Source organism: Rhinatrema bivittatum, chromosome 15 (genome assembly GCF_901001135.1).
Source record: "Rhinatrema bivittatum chromosome 15, aRhiBiv1.1, whole genome shotgun sequence".
NCBI lineage: Eukaryota > Metazoa > Chordata > Amphibia > Gymnophiona > Rhinatrematidae > Rhinatrema > Rhinatrema bivittatum.
Window position 1 is genome coordinate 4,807,610 of NC_042629.1, and position 12,458 is coordinate 4,820,067.

The 12,458-nt window shown below is 43.9% G+C and overlaps 1 protein-coding gene across 1 annotated transcript in view; it reads left to right on the top strand.

Moving 5' to 3' along the window:
• The first annotated feature begins 952 nt into the window (after positions 1-952).
• The window catches only part of LOC115077033, a 45,297-nt gene continuing 33,791 nt past the window's right edge, over positions 953-12,458 (top strand). The window contains exons 1-2 of the mRNA XM_029579182.1: positions 953-1,298; positions 2,753-3,648. Coding sequence (XP_029435042.1) covers positions 2,754-3,648 — 895 coding nt within the window. The 5' untranslated portion in view covers positions 953-1,298; position 2,753. The remainder of the gene's footprint in view (positions 1,299-2,752; positions 3,649-12,458) is intronic.

Below are 12,458 nucleotides of genomic sequence, written 5' to 3' on the forward strand. Positions count from 1 at the left end.
ATCTCTGAGGTGAAAATACAAGATTTAAGAGTATTGTCCGAAAACTCTTTTTTCACTCTGAAATGATGTTAGAACCAGGTTTTCAAGCATTCTGCACAATCTCTGAGGTGAAAATACAAGATTTAAGAGAATTGTCCGAAAAACTCTTTTTTCACTCTGAAATGATGTTAGAACCAGGTTTTCAAGCATTCTGCACAATCTCTGAGGTGAAAATACAAGATTTAAGAGTTTTGTCCGAAAACTCTTTTTTCACTCTGAAATGATGTTAGAACCAGGTTTTCAAGCATTCTGCACAATCTCTGAGGTGAAAATACAAGATTTAAGAGTTTTGTCCGAAAACTCTTTTTTCACTCTGAAATGATGTTAGAACCAGGTTTTCAAGCATTCTGCACAATCTCTGAGGTGAAAATACAAGATTTAAGAGAAATGTCTAAAAACTCTTTTTTCACTCTGAAATGATGTTAGAACCAGGTTTTCAAGCATTCTGCACAATCTCTGAGGTGAAAATACAAGATTTAAGGGAAATGTCTAAAAACTCTTTTTTCACTCTGAAATGATGTTAGAACCAGGTTTTCAAGCATTCTGCACAATCTCTGAGGTGAAAATACAAGATTTAAGAGTAGTGTCCGAAAACTCTTTTTTCACTCTGAAATGATGTTAGAACCAGGTTTTCAAGCATTCTGCACAATCTCTGAGGTGAAAATACAAGATTTAAGAGTTGTGTCCGAAAACTCTTTTTTCACTCTGAAATGATGTTAGAACCAGGTTTTCAAGCATTCTGCACAATCTCTGAGGTGAAAATACAAGATTTAAGAGTTTTGTCCGAAAACTCTTTTTTCACTCTGAAATGATGTTAGAACCAGGTTTTCAAGCATTCTGCACAATCTCTGAGGTGAAAATGCAAGATTTAAGGAGGCCCGCCTCTTGAGGCATGGGCCGCATAACTGGGCAGACGTGCGGCAGGCAAGAGGGAGGGGGGCACAGCCTAGGTGCGGAGAGGGGCGGACAATGGGATTAGGGGCCAGTTCAAACCTGGGCATGAGCCAATGAGACAAAGAAGGCGGCGTCTCCGAGCTCGGGTACTTAGAGGTAGGGCGGGGTGGGGGGAGCACATTTGCAGCCTGGAAGCGAGAGCAACAGGCTGATCTCAGCACGGCTGTGCTGTAACAGGCTGACCTCAGCACGGCTGTGCTACAACAGTTTTGCTTTTACTTTCACTTTGCCTCCAGCACGGCCGTGCTGCAAGAGGAGCAGATCAGCTAAAGGAGCAGGAACGATTTCTTTGATTACATCATTGGGTAAAGTACATAGATTTTGTGGCTTATAGGCAAAATGTTGAGAATATTAATGGTAATTGTGTGTTGCTAAGGTCTGGAAGGTATGCTCACCCCCCCCCCCCCCTTTTGCATTGAACTGGCTCTGCATTACCAGTACTTTATTTAATGAAAAGGCTTTGAATGCATGGCTGTTTCTGCCTGGAATGTTATTTTATTTAAGGAAATGCCTTAGCACATGGCTGGTTATATATATTTTAACTAATATATATTTAGTGAAATGCCATGGGCTCTCGGCCACACTTTACCTGTTATTATATATATATATTTTATGAATTCATGGCTGGCTTTCAGCACAATGCTTGCCCTGCATGTTGCTGTATTTATTGAAAGGGCAGCGAGTGCGGGGCTGGTTATCTTTCACTTGTAGCCTCTTAGAAACGCCATTGAAGGGGTCTACACATGGTGAATGCATAGGTGGTTAGAGCACATGGCTGGCAGTGCAGGCTTGGTAGCTCAGTGGTTAGAGCACTGATCTTGTAGGCTTACTTTACTTTAAAATCGATGTTTTCTATGTATTGCTTTACCCCTCGCTCTCTAAATTGCTAGGAAGTGGGCAGGCTTCATGTCTACCATGCTACCTCAACATCCTGTGGATGTGCTTTGTTATACCTAAGTAATCTGACAATTAAAAAGTAGCCAGCATTCCGTAGTTGGGAATTCTGATGATATGTCTGTGGGACAGCGGTATGGCATTTGAGTGCTCAGCCAGGTTAACAGGATGGTTTTATATTAATCCTAAAGGTGATATTTAGCATTCGGTTACCATTTAAAGGGACAGCTGTCCCATGTGCACGTTTATACTGAATTATAAGGGGTACAGGACCCTCAGCTTGATAGATATGATTTAGGCTGCGCTATGCAGCTCTATTCAAAGTAAATTAAATTATTAATGAAAGGTTGGCTTACATCTTAGCATGGTATTGTGGTTCTCATGGGAAGGGCTTGCCAGCAGAGGTCAGCACATGGCAGCGGCCATTTTGGGAGTTTAGCACATGGCAGCGGCCATTTTGGGAGTTTAGCACATGGCAGCGGCCATTTTGGAGGTCAGCACATGGACTTTCAGGATTTTCTTTTTTTTTTTTTTTTTTTTAATTACTTTCCTTTTACTCCCCAGGCCCCCCCCCCCCCCATGCGCTGGCACTCCCGCCTCCCCCCAGAGTCCGGCCGCCCCTCGCCCCCCCCCTCCACCTTCCTCAGCTGCCCCCACCCCCATCCTGTTCCCGTCCAGCCCCCCCAAACTTGCCGGGCCCAAACGTGCACCCAGCCCCAGCCCCCCCCCCCCCCCGGCTCCTTGCACCCCTCCCCCACCCCCCCCTTAGCAGGTGTGCGCACACCCACATTTGCCTATTACCTATTCATATGCCCCCCCCCCCCCAAAACTGTGCGAGATCTAACCATTTAATATGTCTACACAGCATGGCTACCACTCAGTTTGCTATGGCTTTTGCCCCGTCCGCACTTATGCCGGACCAGGCTCAGGCTCTAGCCAAGCGAGCACGTCGGAAGCCAAGCAAATTGCAGGAAAACTTTGCGGCAACCCCAGAAGTCGAAAAACGTAAGACCAAGACACAGAGGAATAAGAAGAGGAAATCCGCAAGCACACGACAACCGCGTAGCATCAGCCATTTGGGCTGCTATGTGCCGGAGCAGCCCCCTCCACGGGGCATGACCCCTGCAGCACCGACCCCTGCAGCACCGCCACGAGAGAACTTCGGCAATGTTACCGAACGACAGCTGCGTCAGCTCATGGACCAAACCTGGTCAGCGGCTGCTATCCATGGCACGGACAGGGTGAAGGCAATGCTGGATGCCTTAACGCATACCACTAGCCCATCCCCTGGCTCAGTGCCCATCGGTCCACAGCACGGTGCAGCGGGCAGCTCCAACAGTTCAGCTGGCAACACCCAGCCACCAGCACGTCAACAGACAGCTCATGGACAACACGGGCAACCGCAAGAAGGACAGAACTGTGAGTACCCTGATTTAAACCGGGGCCAGGGTAATGTGCAGGTACCCTCAACACAGCCCAGTTACCCACCACCAAGGAATGGCAGCGAAGTGTGGCTGGGGCCACAAAGCGCTCCTACTGACAATTTCGCTGCTATGAAAGCTATTTTCGATAACTGGCATGGGCAGGGTAATGCTAACACTAGCCCAACACAGGAAACAGGGCAGTCAGGACGACCCATGGGGGATATTTTACTTGTGACACCAACCCCAGCCCCAGCTACAGCTGTTGGAACACCAACCACAGCTACAGCGGTTGGAACAACGGTGGGTCAGCTGGGGACCAATGGGCACAATACCACTGGTAGCTCAGCCACGAATGGCAATAACGCTGCACAATACACATGTACAGTGGGCTCACTAACCGCGCATGTGTCAGAGGCGTTAAAAGAGAAAATATGGCGCAGCGAATATGTAGATATATTCGAGCTGCTCAGGAAAGAAGGGGAGGGTTCCGATCCCAAATGCCACGAAGCGTGCAAACTCTCAGCTAGGGAGAAACCCTGCATCGCTAAGACGCTAGCTAATTGGTCAGCAGGATTCAGAATTCTGTCATCCATCATAGGTCAAAAATTTCCTGAAAAATGTTGCTCCTTAATTGCTTACCAGGACGTCATTTGTGGTGCTTATCGCACGTATGGCGGTACGGCTTGGTTGGAGTATGGTGCAGGAGGTTGTCCCTGGCTTCGCTGGCAATGCATACCAGCCGAGTACATGGTTAACTCCTCGCCAACATACTTTTACGGGAAGATTTCCATTTCGGCAAGGTCAGCCCTTTCGTCAAGGGCAAAGGTGGGGGCAAGCCACTAGATTTAGGGGTGGGGGGACTCCCATCTGTAGGCTGTTCAACTCTGGTTTTTGCAGATTCGCTGCTGCCTGCAAATTCAGACACGCCTGCATGGGATGCGGTGCAGGCCACCCTCAAACAAAATGCTCAAGGGGAGGAACCATCCCCCACACAGAGCAACAATAAATTCATTAGAGCACCTACCCCCATTAAGATACATAGCTTGCAGGTCTGTTTAAAGGGTTATCAGCCCAAGGAGGCCAGATGGCTATACGAAGGGTTTTCCCAAGGTTTTCATATACCTTTCATGGGGCCAGAAACCGCCACAGAGGCTAAGAATCTCTTATCTGCGAGGAATAATGAAGAGGTCATTGCACTAAAGATCAAAAAAGAAAGCGACATGGGTAGGTTGGAAGGCCCATTCAAGGACAAACCTCTACCTCATTTTAGGATTTCCCCTCTGGGGGTGGTTCACAAAAAAGAGCCAGGGGAATTCCGAATGATTCACCATTTATCCTTCCCAGAGGGTGGGTCAGTGAATGATTACTTGGACCCCGAAGCATGCTCGGTTGCCTACGCCTCATTTGACCAGGCATTAGACATGGTGAGGCATTGGGGGCAAGGGGCATGGTTGGCAAAAGCCGACATTGAATCAGCCTTCCGCTTGCTTCCAATACATCCAAGCTGCTTCCATCTGTTGGGGTTTCAATTCCAAGGTAAATATTACTTCGATAAATGCCTCCCGATGGGCTGCTCTATATCTTGCGCCTACTTTGAGAGGTTTAGCACATTTGTGCAATGGGCTGTAGAGCAGGACATCGGGAAAGGGAAAATCATACACTATTTGGATGATTTTCTGTTTACCGGCCATAGGGACACACAGGCCTGTGCGCAAGCCCTCGAAGCATTCACCCGGAAAACTGACGAATTAGGCATTCCGCTAGCTAAGCACAAATCAGAAGGACCGTCACAAAAATTGTCATTTCTCGGTATCGAAATTGATACTCTGCAAATGGTCACACGCCTACCGCCCGCAAAAATAGCAGCGTTACGGGCCAACATATCTACTACCGAACAATCACGCTAAAACAAATGCAGTCACTCATTGGTCACCTCAATTTCGCTTGCAAGATCATGCCCATGGGTCGCCCCTTCATAAGAAGATTGTCCCAAGCCACAGCAGGTATTCGCAGGAGCCATCATTTCATTAGAATCACCAAGGAGCTCAGGGAGGACCTCATAGTATGGAAGACATTCCTAGGGGAATATAATGGGCGGACAGTTTGGAGGGACCCGATCATGACCAATAGGGAGCTGCAGCTCTACACCGACGCAGCGGGGAGCGCTGGATTCGGGGCCTATCTGGCTGGGAAATGGTGCGCGGAACGATGGCCAGTACAGTGGGAAGCCATGGGTTTACTCAGAGACATCACTTTTCTCGAATTGTTCCCCATTAAAGTTGCAACAATACACATGTGGAAAGCATGTTTCCACAACAGAAGAGTGTTTTTTTGGTCAGACAACATGGCGGTTGTACAGGCGAAAAATTCTCTCACCGCTCACTCCCCTAGGGTCATTAGGCTATTGCGGGATTTAGTACTGCTCTGCCTGCGCATTAACCTGGTCTTTAAGGCTAAGTACGTTCCGGGGGAAGCTAACGGCATCGCTGATGCATTGTCTCGTTGTCAGTGGTCTCGTTTCAGATTCCTGGCCCCGGAAGCAGAGCATCACCCTTATCACGTCCCTCCGCGGATTTGGGAATTAGGGTGCCCGGAATCGCCTCCATATTGAGATCGGCTCTGGCAGAGTACGGGGAGAGCATATGCACGCGGCGGGAGCCTGTTCCAAAAATTTTGCCAATCAAATAACACGCAAGTTCAAGGGACAATGACAGAGAGAAATGTAATGACAGAGAGAAATGTAACAGAGTTCTTGCTCTACCTCAAGAACTCGGGAGCATCAAGAGCACAGGCAGGGCAACATGTAGCTGCTATTGTTTTCGTCTCCAAACTATGGGGGATAGGCTCAATTAGCAACTCCTTTCTCATAAAAAAGATATTAGAGGGTTGGCGGAGACAAGAACCAGTTAGAAGGGACGCCAGAAAGCCTATCACACCAATGCTGCTACAAGCACTGGTAAAGGAGCTCCCCAGCCTAGTTTGGGACAATTATGAGGTAAAGCTATGGACCGTGGCTTTTTCACTAATGTTCTTTGGTGCATTTAGAAACAGCGAGCTTATCCCGAGGGCAAAGGTGACCACCAGGGCATCGGATGGGGGTCTCCTGATAGAAAACATAAGGCTGTTTAATGAGACAGTACAGATCTTTCTCAGGCGAGCAAAAACTGATCAACGGGCAGTAGGTCGCTGGATTACATTATACCCTGCTCATACGGGGGTGATATGCCCCGTAAGGGCTACAACAGAATACCTCAAAGTACGCCCGCTGGGGGGAGGGCCCTTTCTAAAACACAAAGATGGCAACGCGCTATCGCGTTACCAGTTTATCAGTATGCTACGCAAAGGCTTGGAAAAGATAGGGGAAGACGCGGGAGCTTATCACACACATTCATTCCGAATAGGCGCAGCATCCTTCGCCAGCAGCGGTTTAAGCGAAGATCAAATTAAGGCGCTAGGGCGGTGGAAATCCGGTAAATTCAAAACATACATACGACCCAATAACCAGACACCCCAATGAACAGTCTCACTGAGAAACATAAAAAGCATATATTTACCGTCCTGTTGCACATAACCGTTTTATTTTGTCCATCATAGACTCGCCAGCGGGGAGCGCGAAAGTGATATGGGGCACTCGTACATTTATTGGGCGCACATTAGAACCAAGAGAAAGACCTCCAGCGAGCAGATGGGCATACCTCGTAGCAAGGCCAGCTTATTCTGGCTCGGCAAACGAGGGATGAGGGGTCCAACTAATGCCTTGCATCCTCCAATACGCCAGGCAACTACCACAGCCTGATATCATCTGTCAATTGGGCGGTAACGATTTGGTCGCAGTCAAAAACATTGACTTAATAATCACGATCAAGAAGGACTTGACTGCAATTAAGGCTATATGGCCAGCCGTGGTATTGGTATGGTCCCACATTATCCCCCGATTGGTATGGAGGGACGCGAGGTCGCATAAATCCATCGCAAAAGCAGGCGCAAATTGAATAAAGAAGTGGGGACGTGGTTGAGAGCTATAGGGGGATATGTCATCAAGCATGATGATATTTCGCTCTCATGTTCAGGCATTATAGGCCGGATGGGGTTCACTTATCAGACGTTGGGGTAGATATCTTCATCCTGCACTGCAAACGGCCACAGCAGCTTTAATTAATTAGTGGGGGTAGAAAACAAGTAAGGTTTTACTGTTTCCTACTTTGGCGGGTGCCCTCACCGGAGCATAAGGGGATGTATCGCTGCATAGAGGGGAAGTTTTTGGTGTTGGGGGAGGGGGAAGGGGAGGAGCACAGCACCAAGGACTTTGCATAGGGGGAAAGCGGGGGCATGGATATAACTAAGCATGGCGGAGACCGAGATAATGGCCGGTCTGGGGGTGGCCCAATGAAGGCCTGGCATAAGCAATAACCGCGGCCCGCAAGGCCAGCATGGCGGAGACCGAGATAATGGCCGGTCTGGGGGTGGCCCAATGAAGGCCTGGCATAAGCAATAATCGCGGCCCGCAAGGCCAGGGGTGGGAGGAGGCGGCAGAATACTGCACGGAGCGGCAGTAGCCACGGAGGCGTTCACGGAGCGGGATGCCAGTGGCGGGTGTTCCCCTTCACGGAGCGGAAGGCGGGATTGGCATTCACGGAGCGGGGTGCCAATGGTATACCACCTTCACGGAGCGGAAGGATGGAGGGCTGCCGTCTCCAAAAAAGCATTGGGGTGGGAAGAACAAGCAAGGTACCGGTGAGGGCGTGGCATTTAGCTAATGCCAATTGATTAAGCTGCTGCAATATAAAGTAATAAGGTTATAATGTAAAATGCTGGCTGTGGCCGTTTCTTCCACTTAATAAAAGTTATCTTGGCTTACCTACTCTGTTGTCGCGTGGTCAAGGGTGGGAGGGGCGGTCGTCCGTGAGCTACGGCGTGCCAGAGTTAAGAGTATTGTCCGAAAACTCTTTTTTCACTCTGAAATGATGTTAGAACCAGGTTTTCAAGCATTCTGCACAATCTCTGAGGTGAAAATACAAGATTTAAGAGTAGTGTCCGAAAACTCTTTTTTAACTCTGAAATGATGTTAGAACCAGGTTTTCAAGCATTCTGCACAATCTCTGAGGTGAAAATGCAAGATTTAAGAGTTTTGTCCGAAAACTCTTTTTTCACTCTGAAATGATGTTAGAACCAGGTTTTCAAGCATTCTGCACAATCTCTGAGGTGAAAATACAAGATTTAAGAGTTTTGTCCGAAAACTCTTTTTTCACTCTGAAATGATGTTAGAACCAGGTTTTCAAGCATTCTGCACAATCTCTGAGGTGAAAATGCAAGATTTAAGAGAAATGTCTAAAACTCTTTTTTCCCTCTGAAATGATGTTAGAACCAGGTTTTCAAGCATTCTGCACAATCTCTGAGGTGAAAATACAAGATTTAAGAGAAATGTCTAAAAACTCTTTTTTCACTCTGAAATGATGTTAGAACCAGGTTTTCAAGCATTCTGCACAATCTCTGAGGTGAAAATACAAGATTTAAGAGAAATGTCTAAAAACTCTTTTTTCACTCTGAAATGATGTTAGAACGAGGTTTTCAAGCATTCTGCACAATCTCTGAGGTGAAAATACAAGATTTAAGAGTTTTGTCCGAAAACTCTTTTTTCACTCTGAAATGATGTTAGAACCAGGTTTTCAAGCATTCTGCACAATCTCTGAGGTGAAAATACAAGATTTAAGAGTTTTGTCCGAAAACTCTTTTTTCACTCTGAAATGATGTTAGAACCAGGTTTTCAAGCATTCTGCACAATCTCTGAGGTGAAAATGCAAGATTTAAGAGTTTTGTCCGAAAACTCTTTTTTCACTCTGAAATGATGTTAGAACCAGGTTTTCAAGCATTCTGCACAATCTCTGAGGTGAAAATGCAAGATTTAAGACTATTGTCCGAAAACTCTTTTTTCACTCTGAAATGATGTTAGAACCAGGTTTTCAAGCATTCTGCACAATCTCTGAGGTGAAAATACAAGATTTAAGAGTTTTGTCTAAAAACTCTTTTTTCACTCTGAAATGATGTTAGAACCAAAATGCAAGATTTGAGAGTATTGTGCGAAAACTCTTTTTTCACTCTGAAATGATGTTAGAACCAGGTTTTCAAGCATTCTGCAGAATCTCTGAGGTGAAAATACAAGATTTAAGAGTTTTGTCCGAAAACTCTTTTTTCACTCTGAAATGATGTTAGAACCAGGTTTTCAAGCATTCTGCACAATCTCTGAGGTGAAAATACAAGATTTAAGAGAAATGTCTAAAAACTCTTTTTTCACTCTGAAATGATGTTAGAACCAGGTTTTCAAGCATTCTGCACAATCTCTGAGGTGAAAATACAAGATTTAAGAGTTGTGTCCGAAAACTCTTTTTTCACTCTGAAATGATGTTAGAACCAGGTTTTCAAGCATTCTGCACAATCTCTGAGGTGAAAATACAAGATTTAAGAGTTTTGTCCGAAAACTCTTTTTTCACTCTGAAATGATGTTAGAACCAGGTTTTCAAGCATTCTGCACAATCTCTGAGGTGAAAATGCAAGATTTAAGAGTATTGTCCGAAAACTCTTTTTTCACTCTGAAATGATGTTAGAACCAGGTTTTCAAGCATTCTGCACAATCTCTGAGGTGAAAATACAAGATTTAAGAGTATTGTCCGAAAACTCTTTTTTCACTCTGAAATGATGTTAGAACCAGGTTTTCAAGCATTCTGCACAATCTCTGAGGTGAAAATACAAGATTTAAGAGTAGTGTCCGAAAACTCTTTTTTCACTCTGAAATGATGTTAGAACCAGGTTTTCAAGCATTCTGCACAATCTCTGAGGTGAAAATACAAGATTTAAGAGTTTTGTCCGAAAACTCTTTTTTCACTCTGAAATGATGTTAGAACCAGGTTTTCAAGCATTCTGCACAATCTCTGAAGTGAAAATACAAGATTTAAGAGTATTGTCCGAAAACTCTTTTTTCACTCTGAAATGATGTTAGAACCAGGTTTTCAAGCATTCTGCACAATCTCTGAGGTGAAAATGCAAGATTTAAGACTATTGTCCGAAAACTCTTTTTTCACTCTGAAATGATGTTAGAACCAGGTTTTCAAGCATTCTGCACAATCTCTGAGGTGAAAATACAAGGTTTAAGAGAAATGTCTAAAAACTCTTTTTTCACTCTGAAATGATGTTAGAACCAGGTTTTCAAGCATTCTGCACAATCTCTGAGGTGAAAATACAAGATTTAAGAGTATTGTCCGAAAACTCTTTTTTCACTCTGAAATGATGTTAGAACCAGGTTTTCAAGCATTCTGCACAATCTCTGAGGTGAAAATACAAGATTTAAGAGAAATGTCTAAAAACTCTTTTTTCACTCTGAAATGATGTTAGAACCAGGTTTTCAAGCATTCTGCACAATCTCTGAGGTGAAAATACAAGATTTAAGAGTAGTGTCCGAAAACTCTTTTTTCACTCTGAAATGATGTTAGAACCAGGTTTTCAAGCATTCTGCACAATCTCTGAGGTGAAAATACAAGATTTAAGAGTAGTGTCCGAAAACTCTTTTTTCACTCTGAAATGATGTTAGAACCAGGTTTTCAAGCATTCTGCACAATCTCTGAGGTGAAAATACAAGATTTAAGAGTTTTGTCCGAAAACTCTTTTTTCACTCTGAAATGATGTTAGAACCAGGTTTTCAAGCATTCTGCACAATCTCTGAGGTGAAAATACAAGATTTAAGAGTTTTGTCCGAAAACTCTTTTTTCACTCTGAAATGATGTTAGAACCAGGTTTTCAAGCATTCTGCACAATCTCTGAGGTGAAAATGCAAGATTTAAGACTATTGTCCGAAAACTCTTTTTTCACTCTGAAATGATGTTAGAACCAGGTTTTCAAGCATTCTGCACAATCTCTGAGGTGAAAATACAAGATTTAAGAGTTTTGTCTAAAAACTCTTTTTTCACTCTGAAATGATGTTAGAACCAAAATGCAAGATTTGAGAGTTTTGTCCGAAAACTCTTTTTTCACTCTGAATGATGTTAGAACCAGGTTTTCAAGCATTCTGCACAATCTCTGAGGTGAAAATACAAGATTTAAGAGTTTTGTCTAAAAACTCTTTTTTCACTCTGAAATGATGTTAGAACCAAAATGCAAGATTTGAGAGTATTGTGCGAAAACTCTTTTTTCACTCTGAAATGATGTTAGAACCAGGTTTTCAAGCATTCTGCAGAATCTCTGAGGTGAAAATACAAGATTTAAGAGTATTGTCCGAAAACTCTTTTTTACTCTGAAATGATGTTAGAACCAGGTTTTCAAGCATTCTGCACAATCTCTGAGGTGAAAATACAAGATTTAAGAGAAATGTCTAAAAACTCTTTTTTCACTCTGAAATGATGTTAGAACCAGGTTTTCAAGCATTCTGCACAATCTCTGAGGTGAAAATACAAGATTTAAGAGTAGTGTCCGAAAACTCTTTTTTCACTCTGAAATGATGTTAGAACCAGGTTTTCAAGCATTCTGCAGAATCTCTGAGGTGAAAATGCAAGATTTAAGAGTTTTGTCCGAAAACTCTTTTTTCACTCTGAAATGATGTTAGAACCAGGTTTTCAAGCATTCTGCACAATCTCTGAGGTGAAAATACAAGATTTAAGAGAAATGTCTAAAAACTCTTTTTTCACTCTGAAATGATGTTAGAACCAGGTTTTCAAGCATTCTGCACAATCTCTGAGGTGAAAATACAAGATTTAAGAGTTTTGTCCAAAAACTATTTTTTCACTCTGAAATGATGTTAGAACCAGGTTTTCAAGCATTCTGCACAATCTCTGAGGTGAAAATACAAGATTTAAGAGAAATGTCTAAAAACTCTTTTTTCACTCTGAAATGATGTTAGAACCAGGTTTTCAAGCATTCTGCACAATCTCTGAGGTGAAAATACAAGATTTAAGAGAAATGTCTAAAAACTCTTTTTTCCCTCTGAAATGATGTTAACCAGGTTTTCAAGCATTCTGCACAATCTCTGAGGTGAAAATACAAGATTTAAGAGAAATGTCTAAAAACTCTTTTTTCACTCTGAAATGATGTTAGAACCAGGTTTTCAAGCATTCTGCACAATCTCTGAGGTGAAAATACAAGATTTAAGAGTTTTGTCCGAAA